Raw genomic sequence first — 26,698 nt, 5'->3', positions numbered from 1 at the left:
AAAACAAACCCTACGGTCAATCACAACCTAAAACAAACCCTTCTGTCAATCACAGCCTAAAACAAACCCTACGGTCAAGCACAGCCTAAAACAAACCCTGCGGTCAAGCAGCAAAACATAAATTACATAAGAGGTGTCCTGCATTTCATAGAAAATGCAATGTTAAGAAGCCAAACAGTCAATTATATTTTATTGTAAAATTGGCAACACTTCCAAAATTACTTTCTCTTCTGAAAAAAACGAATGGGTCTATAATAATAATGATGTTTATTTGTATCACACCTTATCATACAGAAGCAGCAAGAAGTGCTTCATACATGAAATGTATAAAAATCACATAAGCATGGTATAGAATTTACATTTTAGTTGCTTTTGTACAATACGCCCATATTTCAGATGTGCTTCGGAATTTTGTTCACAAAAATCTTTTGAATTTCGCCATTTACACAAAAACATAAAAAACAATTGCCTGGGCATATCATTTATAAAGTGAATGTAGGGGGTCTCAAATGGAGTTATTTTGGAGTTATTTTCTAAGCGTTATTTCAGATTCCTAGCTGTAATGTTTCCCTAGAGCGCATATCTTTTTTTAAACAAAAACAACTTTTTAAAGAAGATTAAAAAAACACAAGATGCAATCTCCCACATTCTTATGTTCTCCCCCCACAGTCCTTTTAAGCACACTGACCCACCCAAGTCAGTATTTTAATCTGTTCGCCGAAGCAAATGTGACACAAATCGGGAAGAAAAGGCTGGTTCCCAGTGTTAGTTAGGGTCCTTTCATCAACAGCTACCCAAAGCACAGCTAAATTTGGACTGTAAATCTATTTTTAAAACCCTGTCTGTAATTTCTTTTTATTTAAACACAGCAATTTTGTCCCCTATGATTTGAAGGCTTATGTAATGTGGTTTCCATTTTTTAAAAGCCTGCCGTCTACCCACAATGTGTTTGCAAAACTGCACCAGTCAGCACCGAGCGGCCGCTGGGTAATATTTTATAATGTCTCTGGTGAAATCTTCATACAGGACAAGCTCAAGATAATGGCCAGAAAACATTTTCTCCAATGAAAGCCTCTTCATTTTAAATACTGCAACAGCTATTTCAGTCAGTTACTACTCTAAAGGATAGGGAACAGGAAGTAATCTGTGAACCGTTCTTCAACAATTAAAAAAATATATATGTTCCTTCACAACCACTGAAGTTGCTAATTAATCTGCCACATGGTAAATAAATGTCTTGATTGTCTGGTCGACACTACCATGCCACGATCTAGGATCATCAAGTTAGGTCCAAAAATCCAACTCACAGTTCTTCATTTCTTCTGATACCACATCAATTTTGCGTAAGCTGCCCCTCCTCCAAATTTTGCCAGTTGCTTCACCTAGTAAGGGATTTGTGTTTGTGTCAACAGAAACAATTTTTAACGATTTAATTTTTGTTTTTTAATTCCCATTGATTAACACTGATGGAACCTGAACAACCCACCGGCAGCTGACCTCATAATCAGTCGTTGGCAACGTCAATTCGAGTTCAACACAAACTTCTATCAGGCCTAGTTTGTTTTCTGCCAGTTATAATTCTTGTGGCTAAAATGCTCATTTCAATATTCAACATAATGTTAATTCTTGCACTATATAAACAAGAGTCGATCCAAAGTTATAACACACCTATCTGTTTTTCCACAAATTTAACTTCAGCTTATTAGCCAACATTATTCTTTTTAATCAATATCATGATTGACTTTTTCATGCCTACCTAAAGTTTGTCCTCCCTCTTTCCTCTCTATTTTTTTTTTAAACACTACACAATAACAACAAACAGAAACATAGTTAGCACCATCGATTCCCTGTGATGTGTTTACTGCTCTGTTAATATAACACAAAAACTTAAACTTCACAGGCCACTGCAGGGAACCGATGGTCGATCGAGTGAACTGGCCAAACACGAACACACACACACACTAAACAACACCTGTCCTCATTCCACTCTTTGGATATTCAGTAGCCATCAATGAAAGCACTTGTATTGACCCCCACATGGCATCTCACTACATCTCTTTTCCAATGAAAACCCCAAAACCCCCAAAGTTGTATTCAGGAGCAGAGAACAAGCATTTCTCTGTGGTCGTGGAAACTTGGAACTTGGACAGATGGTCTACAATGAGAAACCCTTTAGTCTTTTATATGGTGAGCTAAATATATTTTCGAAAAAGAGAATTATATCAACTGAAATAACAGTAAAATAAACGGACACGGGCAGCCACTTTGGCTGGGGCGGTATTGTGCTCACACAGGTGTTCACACACACCTGATAATGAGCGGCTCGGTGAGCGCCACCCCAGCACTGTTACCCTCCGCGACCGAGACGCGAGATACCGCGAACAAACGGAGAGAGCCTGCCGTGGATTTACCTGCCCCAACACCCGAGTGACCTGCTTACCACCGGTGAGAATCACAACTGCTTTCCACCGCTGAGACTCACAACTGCTTTCCACCGCTGAGATTCACAACACAGAGGTACCCATGTAATACAATTAATTCTTCATTTTTTTAAGTACTGACAATTTCAGGGGCACCCTCCTGCCATCATGTAAACAGTAAGGAAAAAGCAGGGCAAAGGACAAAGACGACTTTTTCAGACACATCAGAACATGCCACCGCTGAACAGAAGCACAGAGACCTGTATTAATGTAAATCAGGACATGAGCCCTTAGCAACAAACTCAACAGCGGCAATATCCTCTAATATTACACACAGAGCACGAGATGGAACGCTGAAATAGTACTTTTAAAAAATCAACTTAAACATTTAATTAAAAAACTTAAACGGGCTTCAGTGTCGTCAGGAGCAGACAGAAGGTTAGCGCAGCCTCTGAGTCGCTAACCTTGGCTCGAAACTACAGCGGAACACAAGTCAGCAGTTTGGCTGCGGAAAGCTCAGCACAGCCCCAGCGTGGGCACGCTCGCCCCACACTCCAGCGCCTTTCAGACAGCAGCAAGCAGACTCCAGCAGCCTGAGAGAAACTCAGATACCAGCTGAGCTTCTCACAGCCAGAAGCAGAGAGAGAGGAGCGCTGGAAAGGGAGGAAAGGTAAGAGCTCTGAGTGGATCAGGAGGCAGTAACTGTACCTGGGTTTGCTTTCCTGTACACCATCCAGTTGCTTTCTCAAGCGTTTGAGAAAAGAGAGCCGAGGGTGTCGGGTGGGGTGGGGAGGAGAGGTGCAGGAGCGGTGTGGGGGGGGGGGGGGGGGCAGAAATGGAACCGGCAGTTGTCCTGGCGCAAGTCTCAGTCAGACATCCTTCCTCCCTTCAGCGAGCTGTTAGCATGTGCGGTGCGCCGCGGGTGGCGTGTAGCACTAGCGCTAGCATTAGCCTGGTTAGCGCAGAGCGCTTCCTCATAAAGACGGGGAGTCGCGGCAGGTCCCCACGCCAGAGCAGCGGGCAGCCCAGCGCAGCTCCACAGCGCAGCGGAGGATCAGCGCTGCCGGAGGATGTGGGGGCGGGCTCTGGGAGGCTTACTCATCAGCCGGCCGGCCCACCAATCACAGGCCAGACGTCCTGGCAACGGCACGCCTCCCACACACCGGAGTTCAGACACAACCTGAGCGAGCTCCCCACACACACCAGGATAGGGGCACACGCACGCACGCACACACACACACACACACACACCATGCTCCCCACACACACACACAGCACACACACACACCGGAGTTCAGACACAACCTGAGCAAGCTCCCCACACACACACCAGGAGAGGGGCACACATACACACATACACACACACACACCGGAGTTCAGACACAACCTGAGCAAGCTCCCCATACACACACCAGGAGAGGGGCACACACATACACACATACCATGGTCCCCACACACACACAGCGCACACACACACGCCAAGAGAGGGGCACACACACACACACACACACACACACACACACCATGCTCCCCCCCCACACACACACACACACAAAATGAGAGAGGGGCACGCACAAGCACACACATACACACGCACGCACACACACAAATCTCCAATGTGTAATCGTCACACAAGCCTAGGAACTACATTGCAGAGAGCAGTTTAAAAAATAGTCCAAAGCCCCTAACAGGGAAATGACAGTGACAGTTGCCTGTCTAATCACTGAATTGACCTGCAATCAACCCACAAGGTTTCACAGTACAAACGGGCAAACAAACTGCTAACACCACGAGGGCGGACATGTTGGCTCACTACAAGGGCGGACATGTTGGCTCCGGTTTCAGAACACATGCAGGGCTTTTTCAACACTTCCTTAAGGCTGCCTGCCCAACACACTATAAGAGCAGCACCTCCGCACAACAGCCCAACAAAGCACAGCCCCCACTTGCAAAATATATGCACATATTTTGCATATTTAATTGACAGAAAGGTTAGCTAGTAATATTTACTTTTATCTCAGCTTTACTTTTAATATAACTTTTGAGAACTCTTAAATCACACCTTAACCCTGGTTTAAAACTAAAAGCCAGGGAAATTCAGTTCCAGGGGTAATAGAAGCTTCTGGATGAGGCCTATAATGGAGGCCTGTAATGCACCAGGCCTGTAATGCACATGCTAGCCGTTAGTGCTACGCACCGCGGATAATGCACATGCTAGCCGTTAGCGCTATGCACTGCGGATAATGCACATGCTAGCCGCTAGCGCTACACACCGAGGATAATGCACATGCTAGCCGTTAGTGCTACGCACCGCGGATAATGCACATGCTAGCCACTAGCGCTACACGCCATGGATAATGCACATGCTAGCCGTTAGCAACACGCACCATGGAAAATGCACATGCTAGCCGTTAGCAACACGCACCGTGGATAATGCACATGCTGGTCCAGACACTGCTTAGCTGACAGAGCATGTTGGAAGACAGACCTTCAGAAATTACTGGGGATAAAAAGGAAAAAAGAAAACCATGTTTCTTCAACCGCCTTAAATAACACAAATATTTTCAAAGCCCAAGGAACTTCTAGGAAATGGAGAAACCACAATAGATTCACAAGATATTTAAAGACTGTTAAACATTAACATGGTCAGAAAACATCAGAATAATAACATCAATAAACAGCCCAACCTTCAAAATCTTCACCAATGAGGCTGTACAACTGACCGCTCTACTAAAATAGGTACGGAAAGCAACTTTGGACATTATTAAATAATCAAAATAATAAGGCTATGTTTCTTAAAAAAAAGAAGAGCCTGAACTTTGTTGAATGAAAATAAGGCATGGTACTTTAACAGGAAAAAGAGCAAACTCAAATGCAGAGCAAGCATGTTACTTCCGTTCTGGAGTAACGTTTGTGAAATGTGTTAATTTGCCTGCCCATGTAAGTAGGTTTGACCCAGGCTGAATGCTGTTTACATTGCACAGGGCCACACCTGTTCCTTCCTTCCTGGAAAAGTGGAGAGCAAGACTTTGATGAAGTTCCTGCAGAAATCTGAAGCTGCCTCAGGCCGCTGTACGCCAGTCTCCTCTAACGCCAGACCGTGGTGCAGAACTGCAGTTTGCACTTTGAGGGGTGAGGTCTCAGAGTGAGGCGGGGGGGGGGGGGGGGTTAGAGCTGTCTGCTGGTATGAGGGGTGAGGTCTCAGAGTGAGGCGGGGGGGGTTAGAGCTGTCTGCTGGTATGAGGGGTGAGGTCTCAGAGTGAGGCGGGGGGGGGGGGTTAGAGCTGTCTGCTGGTATGAGGGGTGAGGTCTCAGAGTGAGGCGGGGGGGGGTTAGAGCTGTCTGCTGGTATGAGGGGTGAGGTCTCAGAGTGAGGCGGGGGGGTGTTAGAGCTGTCTGCTGGTATGAGGGGTGAGGTCTCAGAGTGAGGCGGGGGGGGGTTAGAGCTGTCTGCTGGTATGAGGGGTGAGGTCTCAGAGTGAGGCGGGGGGGGGGTTAGAACTGTCTGCTGGTATGAGGGGTGAGGTCTCAGAGTGAGGCGGGGGGGGGGGGGGGGGTTAGAGCTGTCTGCTGGTATGAGGGGTGAGGTCTCAGGGTGAAGCGGGGGGGGGGGGCACAAAGGGCAGCCGTTTGGCTTCAGACTGAAATAAGAGGCTGAGCACTGCAATCCAGCAGAGCATGCGAGGTTTGAGCTGAGAGTTCCTGCGCTGAGAACAGCTCGGTCGGATCCAGCTGGGCCAGAGCCAGCACATGTGATGAGAAGTCCTTCAGCGGCCCGTCTGGGCTTAGCGAAGAGCTGCGGCTGCAAGACTGTCCTGGAAGGGAAAGCCCTAACCCTAACCCAGAGAGAGAGAGAGAGAAGGCTCACATCATCCTGGCAGACGCTGCTGGAAACAGAGACCAGGTCGCTACCTGCTGCCTGTTCCTCCCAGTCTTTGTCCTTTCTAAATATAGCCCCGTAGCCCACTGAGCGCTTCTAAAGACGTCTGCAGCGGTGCGGCCCGGTCCTGGAACTCAACCATCACGACTAACAGCACAAAGCACTGCATAACCTGAGCAGTGCACACATCCCTGTGCATCACATTTACCCGCCATCATGATGGAGGAACTTCTGAAATTTAGCAGATGCTCTTACACAGATGACTGGTTGTTTTGGTTTTTTTTACGTTTTCCCCTTTACCTCCCCTGTTTGAAATGGCCAATCCAATTTGTCAGCGCTCATTGCAGCAACCTCTGCTATTGGCTCGGGAGACAAGCGCTTTCTCTGCCAAAGCACATGAGGTCAGCCGCCACTGCTTACACCACTGCAGCTCCAGAGTCAGGCTTGCACAGACATGAGTTGGAGGAAGACTTTTTATGTGCTCGCACCAGATTGGCCAGCAAGGGCCAGTGGTGCACAATAAAACACAATAATAACCCCAGGTCCCAGCTGACTGATCTCCTCCAATCACACGTTTGTGTCCAGGATGCTAATGTCTGAACACAAAATGAGAGAACGGAAATGGAAGGAAAGTTGCCCAAAATACTAAAAGCTAAAAAACTACAGTTAATATGGCAACCATTTCCCACCTAGCGATGGATATAACAGTACTGTGCTAACCTGAAATGACAGTGAAATGTCTTCCTTCCCTCTGTATTTGCACTACAACTGTAAATGAACACAGAGGACTGTGTCCACAGCATTTGCCTGTGTACCGGAGAGGACTGAAGGACATCGTGGAAGGCACTATTAATAACGGTCTATAAATGTACAGGCTAGAATCATTTTCCCTCTGAAACCTGTTGAAAGTGACGTGCTGTGGCAGCATGACAACAATGGCAATGCACAAAACACAGACCGATTGAAATATTCAATCACTCACAATAAAGGCTTCTTTTTTCACAGATACCACTTTCATCAAATTGTTTCACTAAAAAATCTGCAGTAGACAGCATAGCTGCGTGTGGCATTATGAGTCACCTACCCCTGAATGAGCAGGTAACTGTAAGAGTGCTGACAGCTTACTGCACTAAAACAAAAGAACAGGCCGTCCAGAACTGCACTTCTCCCAGTCTGCACACAGAAGCACCGCATTCAAAGCCACGCACATTTCTCAAAACAAAATGTTGAGGCGCCCATGTTTGTTTTAAAGTCCAATTATCCCTATAATCTACACTGTGTGGAAAAGTAATTTCTGAATGCAGCCAAAATCTTTTGTGCATGGGGTTCTCAATCGCCTTATTTAAAGTAAGAATCAGAGATTAGTTTAATCTTTAAATCTAGATGGGCGTAGTTTTTAAATTAATAACTGACTGAAATAAAGGTGTGCCACCTAGAGGCAAAGGTGAAAATGGCACATTCAACCAAAAAAAAAAAAAAAAAAGCCTATCTTGAAGGCCACACAATCTGTAAGAGCACTTGTGAAAACACTTGCTCACATCAAGGTTTACAATTTGTCAAGTGGAATTGATCAAACTTTTACCACAGGGGAAAAAATATCTTTTGTGAAAGACAACACTTTTGTTTTAGAGAGCTTACACTGCATGTCCCCCCCTTCCCTTAGTAATGTGGCATGCTCACAGGGTGCCAGAACTATCCACATCAAAGACGCTCTCTTTAGAGAGGCAAGTGCACAATGGCAGAGGGGAACGGACAGGGCTGTTTGTGCCGACATGTTCTTCAACTGAGAAAACAAATCAGTTCCTTCTTGTTTCAAGCCAGGCCCATTATCATGTTTCAGCTGAAATACACACCAGGAATACGTTTCATTAGAAGAGGTAGGTGCTTATCAAAGAGGAGCGTTTGAGGAAGAGGAGCGTTTGAGGAAGAGGACTGCTCGCTGATGCCACACATCGATGCCATATTAATACTTAACAAAGGAAAAGGGAAATTAGAAATCCTGTACAGTGACTTCACATACACTCAGTGGCATTCATATTCTTCCCTTTTCCACTTTATACAAATAATAAACTTAATTACTTTGTTCTTTATTTTAAAAAGGGCTTTATATATAATAGGAGGGGGAATACTGTGAGTTGAAGAACATTCATTCGCACATACAAACGGCAAGGCATTAACTTTCCCGTTTAAATGGATTTTAAAAACTGCAACACCAGAAATGAATGCATGATTCAGCGGTACTGAGTCGGCCTCGCTGTTAGGGCACCGCAGAGAGACTCTGGATCTGATTACCAGAGCAGCTTGGGAATACTATTCAGAGCAGCACCGCGTTATTCATTCCTTCCACCGCAGTGTCTCATTTTCAGCAAATAGAGAAGTTAATCGCTCACTGCATTTGACAAACAGGCTTTCGCACAGGTAAATGCTCAACCACACCGCGCGATGCATAACGCGTATTTTAGCTCAAATGAGAAAGTAAATGTGTGGACATTCTTAGCATCCCCGCTTCATGGCTCAATCCTGTAGTGTCCTTTTATTCTTTGTTGCTTTGACAAGCAGCGACCACGTGCGGTGGGCTACTTTGGGAGTGGCGCATTAGCCTAAATGGTATCGATATTCAGTTATTGATTAATCTTGATACGTCTAATCATCACTCGCATTTGGTAAAATAAGTATTTAATCTCCTCTAATGAATCAAGACGAGTATCTGTCAGGGGATTTATAAAGATTTTTTCAATGGGCAGATTATCGAGCCAGATTAAGTAGTCTAGTTTAGAAAAACGAATGTAACACGAATGCAAATTAACATCACTTTATTTGAATTGTCTAAAGGCCACAATTGATAATGTTCTTTTATTATACTTGGTTGAACACAAGTGCAGCAGCTGATTTTGTTTTATTTTTGTTTTAACTTGGTTTTTTTTTTAAATACCAATAAAAAGGTTTTTAAAAAAACCTTGCATCAGCATGAAAAGGCTACGATTGTCACCTGTTAATCAAAGGGTTGTTCAATAGCTCCGTATTTGCATAAATGTACTACACTAATGGAAGGCCAATTCCAATGACTAATACAAAGCTTTTGTTCGCATTGAATATACTGTGAAGTGTCATGCAAAATAAAGACTGGGTATATTCACCATTCTCCAACAATATCCAGATCTGCTAATTGTATGCACATATAAATTATATAAATATACAGGAAGGGCTGTGAACAACTGGTACCTAGATCCCTAGGTAGCTATGGAAATATCTACCTGACATGCGCAAAAAAAACATTTTGGGACCACTGGTAGCATACGCTACACTATATTTCACGTGCCAATCCGTATGTTACCGGCACGAGAAATTGCAATTCCACAATTTCTAGCTACATGATTTCTGATAAATCGTCACCGAGTTCGTTTTCGATAGTTGGACAGCTGTAGTAAAGCTCGTTTACGTTGATGATGGCAGGCGAAACTATGAGCTATGATATCAATCTTGTTGTGTCTAACTAGTTACAATTTACAAGGAAAAAATCATCATTTGAATCAAGCAAAATCGGTTACTGTCGGCATGGAGATAATGCTAGAGATATGCCACAAATATATTTGTATGAACAAGTCTAATTTATCCACCGTCAGGTATGAAGTCATGACCACCGTTTAGTTAATACAACACGTGACGACAGCTATACGAGTTATAACGCATTATTAATAGTAGGCACTCAAGTAAAAGTGCACTAATGCGATTCTCGTTTCAAAGATGTGTGCATGCAGACGATAGAGTGGCTAAAACTTTACTCACCATTTCACTGCCGTAAAGACAAATCTGCTATCCTAACTGAATGCCCTCGTTACTTTTCTCTGTCCGAAAAGAAGACCTAATTTCATCACATTCATTTAACGTCTTTTAGCGCTGAAAGTTCACCTATTTCTTTCTCTATAGACTCATTTCTTTCCCAGTTAGCTTGCGTTCTTCCAGAACCTTTTGTGGTAAATACACCACTTCACAAGGAGAAAAAAAACTCATTCATGAGCATGCGCACATTTAAGGTTTTCCTTCACCTCGAGCAGCGCTGTTTGTAGTTGATAAACGCTTTGTGTTCCATTTATTCAGTTACATTTGCAGTGCACTAAAAATATGTAATACCCAGAACATTTTTTAAAGTGAGCTATCTAAATAAGCTATATGATGCTTCATTTTGACAAGGAAGTAAATGTGCTATGTATTCGCCAGGAGGGGGGGTAAAATGACAGGCTTTAGTAGAAGTATAGGCTAGGCTTCAAAAGGTAATTCTACACTAGTATTCTAATGGAATGTTGAGTCTTTTGATGTGTCCCTGGTAAAGATTTATATTGTTGCATTTCAAATGGGCCCAACTGAACACAACTGAAACAAAATCGTAAGATAAAAAGCCCTCAGCCTGTCTTCCACTATTCACTTCAATAATATGCCTGCTCATATTTCCACACTTCTACCATGATGTGACCTTTGATCTTTTTCTGACACAAGAAAAACAGAAGAGTTAAATTTAAAAAATATTGTTATTCATCAGAATGAGCCTAATACATTTCTTTGCGAAATAAAACATTATAGAGCTGTTATATATTATTAAATAGAGAAATCATATTAGAACAGTTATTCCCAACTAGAACTTTAACTGAATATGATTATCGTATTTAGAAGAAAAATAAAAAGACAACTGCCATCCCTAAAACATTTAACAAATAAACAGAATGTATGGTCAACTTTGAATAAATTCATTGGCAAGAACCTCTAATAAATGCTGATTTTAAAGTGCGTGTCTCGACCACTCATTAGCAATACAATTGCTATTGACATGTCATGTCACAAGCCTAGAGGAGGCATGTCAATTTCCTTTAATGTCCCCAGCTACTTGTTAAATATGCATCACGGGAAAGGCAGGGTGTATAAAAGACAACCTGCCCGGCCCGAGCGGAGAACTGTCATCCCACGTTGGCACAACATGCACGCACTCGGAGCACTAAGTGCACTGATGTGCTTCTCTTTATTAACGACGGTAGCTCCAACAGTTAAAAGAACTGGCGATTTTAAGATTGCGCCAAGGACAGCATCTACTCGTTCACCTGGATACCACTTACCTGCGTACATGATGCATCTGTACCGGAATTTCAAAACGAACCAGTCTCCGTCCATGGATTTCTTGGAACCGAGAACGGTGAGCGACACAGTTCGGAGTGTAGTTGCCAAAAGTAAGATTATTTATTTTTTTGTTTATTTATTTATTTAAATTGACTTGTTTGTATAGTTCACTGTCTCCAATTTCAAGGTATAGCTATTTTGTTTATTTTGGAACTAGTAGGATGTGTCTGAAGTGTGAAACTGTTCCGCAAAAAAACAAATAACTTTGTTTCCCTGTATATACGTCGATTTCTTTTAATTTAAACTTTAAACAAGACGTAGCATATTACGCATCCTGATTGATGCGGTGGGACACTGCGGTTGGCTGTCAAATATCTGAGCCAGACAGCCTGTGGGCCGCAATCAACATTCGCCTCCCCGGGTGAATACGCATTGCGAGGGATCAGTGTGTGAAAAGGCTCGTTTTCAGTCTAATGCTCAAAGAAGACTTCTTCTTACTTAACAAGGTGATGTTGATTGAACATCTTCCCAGACGGCCCTATACAAATCAGTTGTTCGCTCAAATCAACATCACTCTTCAGTTCTTTTCACACGTCCCTTGATTAGATTAGCTGTCTATATTTCTGCTAGGCGGGTTTTAACAAGTTGTAACTAAGGGACTCCCCGTTTCCCTTTTTGGCCTAAAGCTAATTTAACATCACTACGAAGTGGGCGAGTTGTATTTGTTTAGATGATATGCGGAAGCTACGCAAAAGATGTGTGAAACGCTTGGTTTCGATCCGGTGTTTGTTTTGAGTAGATTAACCAGAATGTTGTGTCACATTTCAAATCCGGTCGAACTATATTTTTTATAACTTATTTCAAAACGATATTTGACATGAAACCATTTTGTAAAGAAGTGATCATCTCCCAAATTGCATGTTTTTCTGTATAGGCTATCAGAGAAAATCAAGAGCGTGCAATTATGAGATATAAAATTAGTCAGTCTTTTCCCAAATGATCCATTGCACATTTAATCAACAAATTGCAAACAGCACAAGTGAAATAACAGCATCATATTTTGTAATGAAATACATTTAGCGTGCTTCGCTATTCTTCCAGGTTTTCTTTTCAACGTTTTCTTCTATTTGATGAAGTCATATGCAAATTAACTCCCCACTTCACACCTGTAAGCAAGGGCTTCTGTATTGTTTTTAACCTACAAAGTGGATTGGTGTGGAGACCATCAGGCAATCCACAAAGATCTCATTGCACAGCCTTAATCAAAACAGGTTTCAAATGTAAAATGGAATATTGTTGGAACCTACAATAATGAGGGCAATTTAGTCAACCAGAAGACAATGTAGTAGAGACTCTGTAGTCATTAAGCCAGCTAATTCATGAAAGGGAAATTAATCTGGAATGACAGTATCTGGAATGAAGTATCTTACTTCTCTTACACTCGTTTTCTTCACAGCATAATGAAGTGACTTCACGAATGTGCAACTGCAACGTGACGAGGTTACTGCTGTTGGCTGTACCTATGAATGTGATCAGAATAAGCGGTGATTAGGACAAAATAACACCAAGATTTTAATTGCAAGGAGCCTCTATGGATTGATAATTATAATAGTTATGAATATACTTTGGAGATAAATGATTGTATAAATTATAAACATAATTATTAATTAGTGTTCATGGTATTCCCGCTGTGCACAAGCCTGGTGCATATAATGAGAACACTATGCAATAATGATTTAATATCCTGAAAGTAAACTGTCATAACTCTGTGATGCAGGAACTAAAAGCTGAATTTCTGTTTTTCTGTTAAGGTTTGGTTCAGAGAGGCCGCCGCTGGATCGTTACCTTCGATTTCTCCTCCCTTGTGGCTGAGGAGCAGCTTCAGAAGGCAGAGCTGAGGATCAGGTTGCCCCGGGTCACTAACGTTACGGACGTTACCGTGGAAATCTATCACCAGCACGAGTACCCCTGCCCGAGGCAAGGCCTGTGCCTGGAGCACCTTCCCATGGGCTCCCTGTCCGCAGCCTCCCTCATGGACTCAGCTCACAACTGGAAGGTCTACAATGTCACCAGCCTGCTGTTCGACTGGCTCAAACTGGCATTCCAGAAGGGGAGGCCACAGGCCACGCAGAGAGGCCCATCCCTGGCGGATCCAGCTCTGTTGTCCGGCTCTAGGAGTGAGCAGAGCGTGAAGGACAGAGCTCTGCTGGTGCTCTTCTCCCACCTGGGATCTGAGGAGGGCTCGCAGGCCAAGGCCAGCCTGCTGCACACTGCCGAGCAGTCCAAGTTCCTGCTCAGCACCGAACCCCAGAAGGTCCAGCGCCCCAAGAGACACAAGCGCCACAGGAAGCGGAGAGCGCAGCCAATCAGGCACGTGGACGTGCCCAGGCGGGGCAGCGTGAAGTCGCTGTGTCGGAAGGTGGACCTGCACATAGACTTCAATAAAATTGGCTGGGGCTCCTGGATTGTCTTCCCTAAAAGGTACAACGCGTACCGCTGTGAGGGAACCTGTCCCAACCCTGTTGGAGAGGAGTTCAAACCCACCAACCACGCCTACATGCAGGTGAGTACAGCAGAGAAATGTGGGGCTAACCGGGGTGGGAGAGTAACACACACAGCTGGGTGGGAGAGTAACACACACAGCTGGGAGAGAGAGTAACACACAGAGCTGGGAGAGAGAGTAACATGCTAAGCTTTTACATGTACGTGTTACCACGCAGAAAAGTGGGGGGGGTAAATTTCAGATTATAATTTTTGTGGTTCTGTAGAGCCCTCTTGAAATGATGGCTCTGTGTTCATGCATACTTTTTGTTGATGCCCATTGGTTTGATGTGTAAAACTGAAATCGGGCACTTCAGGACGACGCTCGTTTAATTGGACGTTGAGGAATAATCAACGCCCTCTCTGTACCTCTGCAGAGTCTGCTGAAGTACTACCACCCGGAGCGAGCCCCCCCCGCCTGCTGCGCCCCCACCAAGATGAGCCCGCTGAGCATGCTGTACCACGAGAACGGCGCCGTGCTGCTGCGGCACCACGAGGACATGATCGTGGACGAGTGCGGCTGCCACTGACCGCGCCGCGCGTCCCCATGGCAACGGCGCGAGGACCCCGCGCAGCGAGACGGAGACTTTGGGTTTAAATGGAGGCGCAGTTCAGGAACGTGTCTTTCAGGGCAAAACCGATCCGAATAATAATAACCTCGGTGAAAATCCTCCCGACAAAAAAATTAGAAAACATTCTGCTGGCGAGAGAAGTGCCTGAGCTCTTGAGCTGGTGCAGCTCTGCGTCCTCTGAGACCGAGACGTGTTTGGTTCTGCCCCGGCAAAACGAGACGCTTCAGTAGACAACGCTGAAGGCCGAGGATCTGGAGAGTCAGCTCTGCCAGCTCAGGATGAATTAGACTGAATCACATTTAAGCCATTTACGCCGTATAAAACTGCAGATCTCATATCATCACACATCTTACAGCCAAAGATTTTGAACGATGTTAATTCAGCTCCAGGTGAAAACTGGTGAAAGGCATTTAAGTTGTTGGGAACAAGTGGCCTAATTTCCATGAATCAAGCACTCTTAGATATCATAAGACACAGTTACACCAAGGGTGTAAAATATTTATTGTAAATAATACTGTATTTATATGAATGTAATTTATTTTTCTCGTGCTAAGTGAGAAATTCCACAGCAGATGCTTTATTGCAGAGTTCTATTTTTGTTGATTAAAGTTACATTTTGATGGAACGTGTATTTTATTTTTGCACGTTTTGTGCACTTTTACGTGGAATAATTTATATAACAATTAATATTTTCTTTAATCACTTAAGCCGTGCTATAACTGCTTGTTTTCACACTTTATATGTATTTCATTCTAAGACAAGTTACAGGCAAGATTTTACTTTGAACGGACGGAGCATAGAAACAGAAAGGATGAGCAGTGAGCTGGCTGTGCCACACAAACACACTCCTGCTATACAACATTATATTGACCCAAGTACACGATTTGATGATAACTAAAGAGCCATAACTACTATTCCTTTCAAGCAAGAGCTTTTGATTCTCCAGCAACAGTGTACACTGCCACTGGCATTCTCCTGAAAACCCACTCTTTAATTATTATATAACATTTGCAGGGAAACAGAAAGACATGGAGTTTTCTGTGTCAAATCTCACTCACTCCAAGGCTTAAAAAGTGGGCAGTCATGCAGACCACCAGCTGGTTCCCATTTTAACATGAAAAGCATGCTCTGGAAACCAAATACAGATTAAACCGCGATGTGCATTATTATGGCTAAATCTGGTACCGAATAGCCGGCAGATCACTATTAGTTTTTCCATTAAGGCAGCCTACTTAATATGAACTTATTGTAAAAATGAATGCAAAAATAAAAATTAGAAACAGTATACATTTAAAGAAATAATATATTTCAAAATGAAAGTGTTAAGAGTAGATTATCACTAGTCTGCTAATCAGTACCCTGATGACTCACCCACAGACCAATGTTCAGTGGTCTACAATTCAACCCTAGAATTCCATTTGGGGACCCCTCAACCTGCCCACTACACACATATATATATATATATATATATTTATATATATATCATCAAAGGCATGTGTATGTATGCAATAGAGGAAATGTAATGTAAGCATTATAAAACATTACACTGTGCCTGATGAGGCCAGCTCATTCCCATCTGGAATAATCATAGTCCAAAGGAAAGTTTCATATATCTATTCAGATCATTTGGTGCCAAATCATGGCCCACAAGAGGAAAAAATTATTATTTGCAACAAAATACAGACCAGGCCTCCAAACATTGAGCTGGTTACGATATAAATGGGACTCACTTTAACAGCAATAACAACATACAGTAATATACAGAATGTTAAATTGAACAGCTCCTAAGAGGAATAAATAACACAATTTCCACCAAACACATCACAATTAATGAGTACACTTTGAATATGAAATATGAAAACTACAATAAATATTAACATAATGTTCTTCTAACAAAAACTGGTCCACCACTCAAAATAGTTTTTTATGAAATATGTTATAAAACAGTTCCCCGAACTGTTGAAAGTACATTTTAAAACCACACTGCCAGCACAGAGGGAAACGTACTTGAATGAGCTTCTAGCACACTCTGTGCTGAACAGTTAACTGTGCAGTATTGGCTGCATATTTTGAAGCAAGCTGCCACCAGTATTATCACCTAGACAACAGAACCACAGGGGAGAAAGCCATTGAGGCAAAACCTTTACCATTTCAAAAGCAAAACAACACAGAGTCTAGATTGTATGAGTGACTGACAGAAATTCCAGGCTTGGAATGATAGTGAAATGCTCTGTTCTTTTTTCCCCCCAAAATAAAACAGGGCCTAGCACCAGGTTTTCCCTCGATTTACTGTGTTTGGAGTAGAAGCTTTAGCCTAAGTCACAGGTAAGAACTCTTTTATTCTGAAGCTGTAAATTGGGAATAAACTGGCTTTAAATCCAGACATTCCTTTGCATGGGTCCATGGGCAGGTTTTTCTTCCACACAGAACATAATTTAAATGTAAACTAATGCGGGAAGTTCCCCTATAGTGTGGCTCCGGGAATTTCAATACTTGGATTTAGAGTTTGCCTTCAACCAGTAATCAGAAGTATGTGAGAACTCTAATTACTACTGTTTTCATATCTTGTGTGATACATGTTTTCATTAAATTTACTTTAATTTATCCAGCTATCAAAGGAATTAATTTAGCAAAAAACCAGACTGACGAAAGCAATGCGCTAGATTATGTGCCATGTTTTCAGAAGTGTGGTGAATCCAGCTGTTATTACATTTGTTTCAGAGTCTGAACCCGGCATTTTAAGATTATGAATATCAGGAGAAAATCAGCTGGACTCACCAACACTCAGAGATGTTACACCTCTGGTTCATGCCTGCGGTGGAGAGAGATTTCTCCATGACTAAGTTGCTGGTTTTGCGCTGGAGAATTCAAAGGCTCTCAGATAGCTGAGTTATCACAGAGCCTTTGAGTATTTTGTATATAATAATTAAAAATAGACGGACCCATTTAATTTGATGCTTAACACAATTACCAACTGTTTACCTGCCACTGCGGCTAACGTGCACTGGTCACATTCTTTTAATTTCTGTTCGGAAGGTACACTACATAGCCAAAAGTATGTGGACACCCGTTCGGATTAGTGGTTTTGAGTATTTCAGCCACACCCATTGCTAACAGGTGCATAAAATCAAGCATACAGCCATGCAATAACTATTGACAAACATAGGCAGTAGAATGGGTCGTACTGAAGAGCTCAATGACTTTCAATGTGGCACTGTCATAGGATACCACTTTTCCAACAAGTCAGTTTTCCAAATTTCTACCCTGCTAGGGCTACCCAAGTCAACTGTAAGTGCAGTTATTGTTAAGTGGAAATGTCTAGAAGCAACAACAGCTCAGCTCCAAAGCAGCAGGCCACACAAGAAGGATATTGCCGAGTGCTGAAGCGTGTAGTGTGTAAACACTCGTCTGTCCTCAGCTCCAACGCTCACTACAGAGCTCCAAACTGCCTCTGGAAGCTACACCAGCACAAAAACTGGTCATTGAGAGCTTCATGAAATGGGTTTCCATGGCCAAGCAGCCGCACACAAGCCTAAGATCACCATGTGCAATGCCAAGTGTCAGCTGGAGTGGTGTAAAGCATACCAACATTGGACTCTGACCTCAACCCCATCAAACACCTTTGGGATGAATTGGAACGTCGACTGCGAGCCAGGCCTCATCGCCCAACATGAGCGCCCAACATCACTAATGCTTGTGTGGCTGAATGGAAGCAAATCCCCGCAGCCATGTTCCAAAATAGAGTGGAAAGCCTTCCCAGAAGGCTGTTATAGCAGCAAAAGGGGGACCAACTCCATATTAATACCCATGGTTTTGGAAAGAGATGTTCAACAAGCACATATGGGTGCGATGTTTGAGTGTCCACATACTTTTGGCCATGTAGTGTATGTGCTGGTCAACATGGTGTTTCATGGCTAGAAACAAAGTTCCTGAAAAGAAGACAAACTCACATTTTTTAATCCAGTTAATATATTTGCGTTAACAAGGTTAGGAGTCCTTCGCTAAGATTAGCCTTATATACTGTAATATTAACTGGGCATTTCTAATATAGGGGTAAATAATTAACTCTGTCATAACCTGGGACCACAACCACTGTAGACCACCATGTATAGTAAAATGTTCAGTGTTAATTCAACTCTGACAGGGTTTCAATAAGTGCAATAGAGACCACATGCACACTGTAAGAGTTAATTTAACACTCAGCATTTTACTGTGTGGCAATATTCCAGAGTCAACAGCATGGAAAGGGGGTCATGTGATTGTTGGCTTAAAGAGAACAACTACAGCTGGTCAAACTTAATCATTTATCAATGGATTATCTTCGCCAGATCCCTTCCATCGTCACCATGTCAACAGGCCACTCAGGAAGCACTGTGGTGCGAATGAGCCAAGCAGTGGGGGAAAAATCCGTTTTTAAACTGTAGTGCATTTAGCCTTATAGGCATGTTCTGTGCAAATGTGAAAATCATTGTACCACTTTACAGACACTGTAGCCTCAACACTGGAAGTTGATGGGTATTATCATTTTTAGTATTGGTTTGTTCATGTAAACGGTTACATTTTTTGGCTGGACCGCAACAGCGGGGCCAGCCCTACAAATGCTAATGTCTGTGACTGAGTGAGTGACTGAGTGAGTGAGTGATGAAGTTACACCATTGGTTGGCCAGATCACGTGTGTTAGGTCCAGCTATACACTAGGTTTTAACCTGTCTTGTTATTGGTTTGTTCAGCTATTTTGTTACATTTATGCATTTATTTGGGCAAAATATAGAGCGGCGTGTGTAAGTGTATGGCGAAGTCATCAAAATGTCAATGTGCACGACAAAGAACAATCGGTCATTTACTATTCTAAGATTTGTATTGGGCTCCTGTAGCCTATTCATTGAATCTGCGTTATTCCCGGTGGACTGCCACCCGGATATAGCCTGTACACCGTAACGGGGAAGTGAAACAAAGTTACCTTCTAGCAAATACTAGCCAGAATTTCCTGTACTCCCTAGCAAATACCTTCGAAAATCCAAAGTCAGAATGTTAGCGAGCGACAGCAAAACATTTATTTTACGCAGGTAATCTAGAACATAGCCCTTAGTTCGCGAATACTGATAAATTGAGCTTGTCTTCCAATTCTAACGTTAACATCACTTGCCTAGCCGGCTAAAGTTTTATTTTAACCTAGCCTGCACACGTTACACTAGCTTTCATGTTTGCTCAGTGAACGCGAGCTCCAAACGTTTTAAATACCGTCGTATTTACCTAGTCTAGCTAACTAACAGTGTATAAACCAGAATTACATTGATAAGTACCCAAGGCTGCACGCCACACAGCTGTTTGTGCTATAAATAACACACGTATGTAGCCAAAAATGTCACCATCGCAGTGTCCAGCTTGGGAACCGAGCATGTAAGCCAACAGCACCGATAGTTAGCGTGATAGGACGAGGGGGAGGAATCGTCGCCGCACTAGGCAGTCCCGCAGTGACAGCAGAATTCGAGGGCGGTGTATCGCGGGTAAGGTCTGTGGCTAAACTACCGCATGGTTCAAATAACGTAAAATAAAATAGACGTATGCATTTTAATGCTTACACGCTATATTGATTAGAATGGTTAACACCGTGGATCTGTCTCATGATACGGGCGGGTCAATGGTAAAGAAACCAGCTAGACTAGCTAACTTTTTGCAAGTCTAAAGTTGGTTAGCGATATAGTTGCTCTAGCTATTTCAGATTGACAGCAGCGATGGTTTTCAGAGTATAACGAGCGTGAGCTAATATAGACTACTTTTACAATTCATTAGAGCTAACTACAAAAACGTATGGTGGTTTAGCTATCATACACTACAGTGTATTACCTGACCACATGGCTCGTTTAAAGAGGCTCTGGAGGACCATGGTCTCGCACAAGCCAGTTTCATTCTCTGAGCACTTCCTTCATTTTAGTGGCCTCAGTTGGCAAATGATACTATGCGTTTTCCAAAAGTGGTAACAGTAACCTAACACTGAAACACAATAGGAATAACTCAAACTGATTTTCCCCTACGTTTATAGAAAATGAAAAATGTTGTAGTGTGTGATGGGACATACAAAACCTGAAAATGGTCGCATACGCCAGCGTGGTGGCATTCTTAATCTGGTGTCTTTCTTAAACGGCGAAGTATTTCTGCAATTTCTCATATCCTGTGTTTGATTTATAGTCGGAAATCTGAACGGGCCCAACGTAGCTTTTTTGGGAACTTAGATAAGCTGTTCCACCTCACCCAATTAAATCAATTGACTCACTGCCTGTTTGGAGGTGTTCGGTTTCATATACAGTAAGATAATTAAAACCATTATTCCTCAGGGTCAACAATATCCGTGAAGATGGCAGAAGCTGTGGCTAATGTTGCCAGGAGGATTAATGAAACAGCGGAGGAAGGAAAGGACACACTAGGTAAGCAATTAAAAAGAATGTGCTGTTCACAGCCAGATCTTTTACTGGAATCTGCATCGTCATCTCAGCAACAGATTCTGTTGTGATTTTTGATGTGATTCGGCACACTTGTACAGGCCAACTGGTCTGGAAAGCCAATCCGTTCACATGCATACCTATGTCCCACACAGCCTTTTCAGACATTGGCCTACTGGAACTTTCCCAGATTTAGGGTATCCACGGTCGGAGGCACAGAAACATGCTAAAACTCAAATGATTACGTCCATATGGCATCCTTATTTACATATGGCATGTTATAAATAAACAAACAGCTTATGTTAAATAAAAATTTAAAGACTTGATGAGAATTAATAGATTATAACAATTACTTTGTGAACATATACCATTTGCAAATGTGAAAGCCAAATTGCTGAGGTGCATAAATAGACAAATGCCTTTCGGTGTGTACATCTTAGGGCAGGGTTTCAGAATTTAGAATTTCCAGCTGTCTTCATTAGCAGCACATGGGGACAATTCTTCAGTACAACAGCAGGGGTCATTATAGTCTCAGAAAAGCCATGTGTACATTCATACATTCACAATGTATGGACATCGGAACCGTAGTTACTGTGCAAATGCGCAGTGCAGTAAATTATTCATAATGTCATTTCAGTATAACGGATATGAAGATAAATAAAACCCGATACAACGACCGGGTTATCAAACACGCTGATTACAGCCTGCATTCCTTATGAGTTGTAGTTGGTGAAATCTGTGTATATTGTCTTATTTTTCAACATTATTCTCACAGAATGCCTGTTTTTCCCTCTGCTGTAGATCTCTCTAACTGCAAACTGATTAGCTTCCCAGAGGGAGTCTTCAAAGTCCTTAGGAGTGTGACAGAGAAGATCCATGTGATCACACTGGCAAACAATGAAATGAAAGCCATAACCAGCAAATTCTTTACAACCTTCACACAGTTAAGAGGTGAGTGTTTTGTGTATTGCAAAACTTAAGATGATATCACTTTCAGTACCTATGTTTTTTACTCTGACCTAAACAATCTTAAAAAAACAAAAAAGAATAAAATTCTATCTACTGGTGTTATAACAGTTATAACATGTAGTTGTTCTGCCCCACTGTGGGATTCCAGTATTCAGTGTTGGGTCAATTGAAATTCTGTAAACACATAGCACGCACCACTGATCTCTTGAATGATTGATAGGGGGATACAGGGCAGCTACTCACCAGGAATGATGTTGCATTCACAGAGATGAGCATTCACAGAGACGCTCCTCTGAAAACTTCAGCTGTAAAACTTACAAAACTGCTGTTGTATGTTAAGAGGATCAGGAGATAAATCAACATTTCAATTAAAAATGCTTATTTTACATGAACGCTAAACCACTATTTTACATAAACAGGATGCATTTTGAAAGAGATTTATTTTTTGTAGAGTACCGTAGTGAGTCTTTTTTTGCACAAGATAAAAATGATTATACCAATACCAGTTGGTGGGTGAAATGTGCTACATTGGGGATACCACTTGTATTGAGGTGTACTGTAGTTTTTAAGTCCATAAAGTTACGACTTTAGAATGATGGCATTTATACAACGCCTTTCATTGCATGATGTCAAAACAATTTAGAGTGAAGGGACAAGTTACCTCACCAACTACCAATGTGAAGCGCCCACTTTGGTGACGTATGGCAGCCATTTTGTGCCAGAATGCCCACCACACATCTGAGATGGCGAGAGAGGGTGAAGCATATTCAACTGAGGATGAGTTGGAGGTCAGATTGAGATAGCCAGGTGGGGAATTTTAGACAGGGAGCCCCTGACCTTTGTAGAAATGGCCATTGGATTTTTCATGGCCCCAGTGAGTGGACCCACTGAAGCACCAGGGGTAAAATGCAGTGTCCTTATCTGCGATTGTCTTTCAGAACTAGACTTGGAAGGAAATGCCCTCAGCAAGTTACCCGATGCAGCAGGAGAACTGCAGCATCTGAGAAGCATCAATTTGGCCAGAAACAAGTTTTCCACTTTCCCAGAGAGCCTGGCTGAAATACACACGCTTGAAAAGATCAACCTGGAAGGAAATGGCATCACTGGTGAGTCCGAATGAAAACCCATTCGGAACGGGTAATAAAACAGGGTGCTGGCCTATCCACTGTGACTTGGGATGCACATTAGAGGAGTGAAAGAACACAGGAAGCATTCTGTTACATGATCCTACAGCATATCTATATATTTAAAATGCACACTTAACTCAGTTGCAGCTTCATCAGATTTATTGATTGCCTATAAGTTAATGTTTACTTCTGATGCATGGATAAATGTCAAAGCTTTCAGCTTGGTCTGAATGGGATTCTCAGTTTTCATTAAGACCTTGATTTGATAACAAAGCGAGCGCTTCATCAGATCATTGTGGTTGATAGCTTATCAGTCAGCGTGCTCATCTACACTGCCATTGAGCCTAAATCAGACTCGCTGCTGCTGCCATAGCAACCCCACTTGTGCCCTCAGCTCAATCAAATGTCATAATTGATGTCTTTGGCAAACGTAATTATGGCAAAGTCTGACAGAAGCCTTCTCTTCATGCCTCTGGGGCTTTGTGTGTGCGGTATGGGGCTTTGTGTGTGCGGTCTGGGGCTTTGTGTGTGCAGTATGGGGCTTTCTTTGTGTGTGCGGTATGGGGCTTTGTGTGTGCGGTATAGGGGTTTGTGTGTGCGGTATAGGGGTTTGTGTGTGTGGTATGGGGATTTGTGTGTGCGGTATAGAGGTTTGTGTGTGTGGTATGGGGATTTGTGTGTGCGGTCTGGGGCTTTGTGTGTGCGGTCTGGGGCTTTGTGTGTGCGGTCTGGGGCTTTGTGTGTGCGGTCTGGGGCTTTGTGTGTGCAGTCGGGGGCTTTGTGTGTGCGGTATGGGGGTTTGTGTGTGCGGTCTGGGGGTTTGTGTGTGCGGTCTGGGGCTTTGTGTGTGCGGTATGGGGCTTTGTGTGTACGGTCTGACTGATCCAGAGAGGCAGTAGACAGAAAGCTGCCTTGGAGGCGCACTGTTCAGGTGGAAGCCTTGACTACAGCCATCATTTCTGTGGTGATGTCATGTGTGGCGTCTTCCTGTGACGTGTGTCTTCCTAGTAAAATCTGCCTTTGACAGCTGTTCATAAAGGAAGAGAAGAAGGTGAGGGTTAGGGTTAGGGTTAGGGTGAATTAGGGATGAATTCTGTGAATGTTTCTGTCTGCAAGGAGCTGTGGAAACATTCAGCGTTCGGCTAATAGGTGTACTCCTTTTATCATTCTCAAACGAAAAGCACACAACTTGAATTGGGTCATTCTCTGGAACAGATCAACCTGCAAACCTTCCTCTGTCAGAAAAGCCCCAGTAAAGTGTTCAGGAGGAACAGTGAATCCGTAAATTGTTGGGGTTTTACAACCGGTGCAGATTTCTCATTTTGCATGCAGTCAGCTGGAGAGTAGATGGACAGATGTGCACCTGGAAGAGCACAGATAAAACTGCACTCACATCCTGCCTGATACAGCTGCACTCACATCCTGTCTACCCACCTGCCGCAGCCTAAAAGGTGAACAGGCATTTGTACAGGAACCAATGGAAAGCCTGGCAAGGTAGAGGAGAACTCATGCATCTCTGTCCTACAAAAACTGTGGGTCAGAACTGTGGTGTGTCCATATGCATGGGATGTGCTTGTCTGTCGTATATGATGTGCGTGACTATTAGGTTGTACAGTGCAGCTGGAGATGACTTTGATGAGTCAGAGATGTTTTTATTTTTTCTAGATTGAAGAGATTGTTTTTTGGCAGTGAATAGGCTGGAGAGGCAGGGGGAGGAATTTGTTGGTCCATTTGAATTTCATCGAATGAAAAAGACTGAAAGGCAAGCGCATCATTTCATATGATTCTTCCCTTTCCCTGTAGTGCAGTCAGTGCCCCATGTAAATTAGATTAAGTGGATCATCTTCAGTTTAAACATAATATGAATTATTCGCTTGTGCGATTCAGCTTTTCTCCTGCTAATGTGGTCAACCACACGTGAAGTGAATGTGTCAGCTGGAGCAATTATAAATTGATTGCTTTGTAATGCGAAAGTGAAAACCATTTAAATACCACTGAGATGATAATGTATAGCTCCTTTACTGGTGGTTTGAATGCTTTCTCATGGGTAATATTAGTTTGTAATAATGGGATATTCTAGGTGAGTTTACTGTTTGCAGCCTTGTGTATACATAACATAACATAATGATGAAAACAGGCCATTCAGCCCAACAATGCTCTCCATTTTCCCAATTAAATTGTACCTAATGATCTATTACCTATAGTATCTAACATTCTACCAACCCCCAGAGTTTCTGCCTCTACTACATGACCTGGCAGGCACACATTGACTTCTCTCTGCGTGAAAAGATTATTCCTTATGTCTGTGCAAAATTTACCTTTTGCTGATTTCCATTTATGTTCCCTCATTCTACTAGCAGAATTAAACTTAAAGAATCTCTTGTAGTTCACTTTGTTGATCCCCTTTATGAATGTAAGCATCAATCAAATCTACTGAGTCTACTTTTTACTAAGCTTTAAAAGATTAAGCATCTTAAGTCTTTCCTCAGCTTCTATCTTTCATACCAGGAATCAATTTGGTTGCCCTTCTTTGAACTTTTTCCAGAGCCTCTATATGAGTGTTTTATGGTATCTTTAAAATTGCATACAATTTCTAACCGAGTTCCATAGATATAGATGTTGATGGATTAGATTTTTTGTTTGGCTTTTTCTATAAAACCGGTTAAATAGCTTATAGAGACGGGATTCCCAGGTACTTACATTAGCTGGCGTATGTTTGTTCAGCCACGGGTGTTTTACAGAAGTTCAGAATATAGTTATCAGCGGCATGTGGAAGGGAAGGCATTATCTTCAGAAGACGCATCATTGTTGCAACATTTGGATTCCAGCCCTCTAGTGGATGCGTAGTGGAAACATTCAGCTGTTGAGGAAGCACAGAAGCATAAAGAGCTGTTCAGACCAGCAGTCATTACTCTGATTAATGAAGATTTTCAGCCCCTCACCACATGTGACAGTATTTTCATTCAGACCAAAAGGTGCCTTGGGTATCCCTCTGTTAAAAACTAAAATCAGGTATTTCAGGAATATACTGGGAAATCATTTCCAAACAAGGGTGAATTTTTCTTCTTCTTCTACATCACTGCTGTGACAGCTGCTAGTACAGACTCACTGACTGCTGAAGAGGGCATTTAGGGTTCCATCACTATGGTACAACCTCTCTGGGTACTTTTTCCATTATTGGACTAATGAAGCAGATGTAAGATGATAATGGTATCCATGAACAGGAAAGCCCAGTCAGACGTAGAGCCCTGTTATTTCAGATTTCTAGTTGCTGATGCGAGTCAGAAAAGGAAGTTGGTGCGATGTCATAACAGTATTTGACAAGCTTTTGCTTGTTTCTTTTACAGAAATACCAGTGGAGAAGCTCTCAGCGATGCCAGCGCTAATGTCCGTTAACATGAACTCCAATCCCGTGGACAAAGATGTCTTGGCTTCCCTTCATCCCTCCATAAAATTTGAGATTTTAACGACGAAGGAAATCTAAGAGTGCCTTTTGGGTGAAATAATGCAAATTCCATAAATTGTATAAACTTGATGTTTTATTTTCAAGTTGTCTTGGGGGAATTTTCTGTTTGAATTAAATATTATTTATTTTACTATGGAGTCTTACTTTTTAAGCATCAGTTTGTCATGCTGTTGTCAT

The 26,698-nt window shown here is 42.6% G+C and overlaps 3 protein-coding genes across 8 annotated transcripts in view; 2 read left to right on the top strand and 1 right to left on the bottom strand.

Annotated features, from left to right (window-relative positions):
* pald1a (phosphatase domain containing paladin 1a) overlaps nucleotides 1–10,293 on the bottom strand; it is a 69,555-nt gene extending 59,262 nt beyond the window's left edge. The window contains exons 1-2 of one of the 3 annotated variants that reach the window (XM_035404479.1): nucleotides 10,087–10,293; nucleotides 4,846–4,920 (exon numbers count right to left, since the gene is read on the bottom strand). The gene's annotated coding sequence lies outside the window, so the exon portion shown is untranslated. Of the gene's footprint in view, nucleotides 1–3,128; nucleotides 3,473–4,845; nucleotides 4,921–10,086 lie in introns of those variants that run through there. The other 2 variants (XM_035404478.1, XM_035404477.1) reach the window with 2 other exon arrangements.
* A 1,006-nt stretch (nucleotides 10,294–11,299) lies between these two features.
* Nucleotides 11,300–14,477, top strand: ndr2 (nodal-related 2). Its single transcript, XM_035406763.1, has 3 exons — nucleotides 11,300–11,516; nucleotides 13,218–13,969; nucleotides 14,325–14,477. The coding sequence occupies exons 1-3, from the start codon at nucleotides 11,300–11,302 to the stop codon at nucleotides 14,475–14,477; spliced, it is 1,122 nt and encodes a 373-aa protein (XP_035262654.1).
* Nucleotides 14,478–16,724: 2,247 nt separating this feature from the next.
* lrrc20 (leucine rich repeat containing 20) lies at nucleotides 16,725–26,651 on the top strand. 4 transcript variants are annotated; one of them, XM_035403210.1, is made up of 5 exons: nucleotides 16,725–16,844; nucleotides 20,855–20,944; nucleotides 21,761–21,910; nucleotides 22,867–23,034; nucleotides 26,403–26,651. In XM_035403210.1, the coding sequence occupies exons 2-5, from the start codon at nucleotides 20,875–20,877 to the stop codon at nucleotides 26,537–26,539; spliced, it is 525 nt and encodes a 174-aa protein (XP_035259101.1). In that variant the 5' UTR covers nucleotides 16,725–16,844; nucleotides 20,855–20,874; the 3' UTR covers nucleotides 26,540–26,651. The 4 variants fall into 4 exon arrangements, with proteins under 4 accessions (XP_035259101.1, XP_035259100.1, XP_035259099.1 ...); XM_035403209.1 differs by lacking the exon at nucleotides 16,725–16,844 and adding an exon at nucleotides 19,465–19,585; XM_035403208.1 differs by lacking the exon at nucleotides 16,725–16,844 and adding an exon at nucleotides 19,622–20,031.
* The last annotated feature ends 47 nt before the right edge of the window (nucleotides 26,652–26,698 follow it).

Source organism: Anguilla anguilla, chromosome 2 (assembly GCF_013347855.1).
Source record: "Anguilla anguilla isolate fAngAng1 chromosome 2, fAngAng1.pri, whole genome shotgun sequence".
NCBI lineage: Eukaryota > Metazoa > Chordata > Actinopteri > Anguilliformes > Anguillidae > Anguilla > Anguilla anguilla.
The sequence above is the reverse complement of the archived record's forward strand: the minus strand, read 5'-3'. Positions and strand labels throughout refer to the sequence as shown.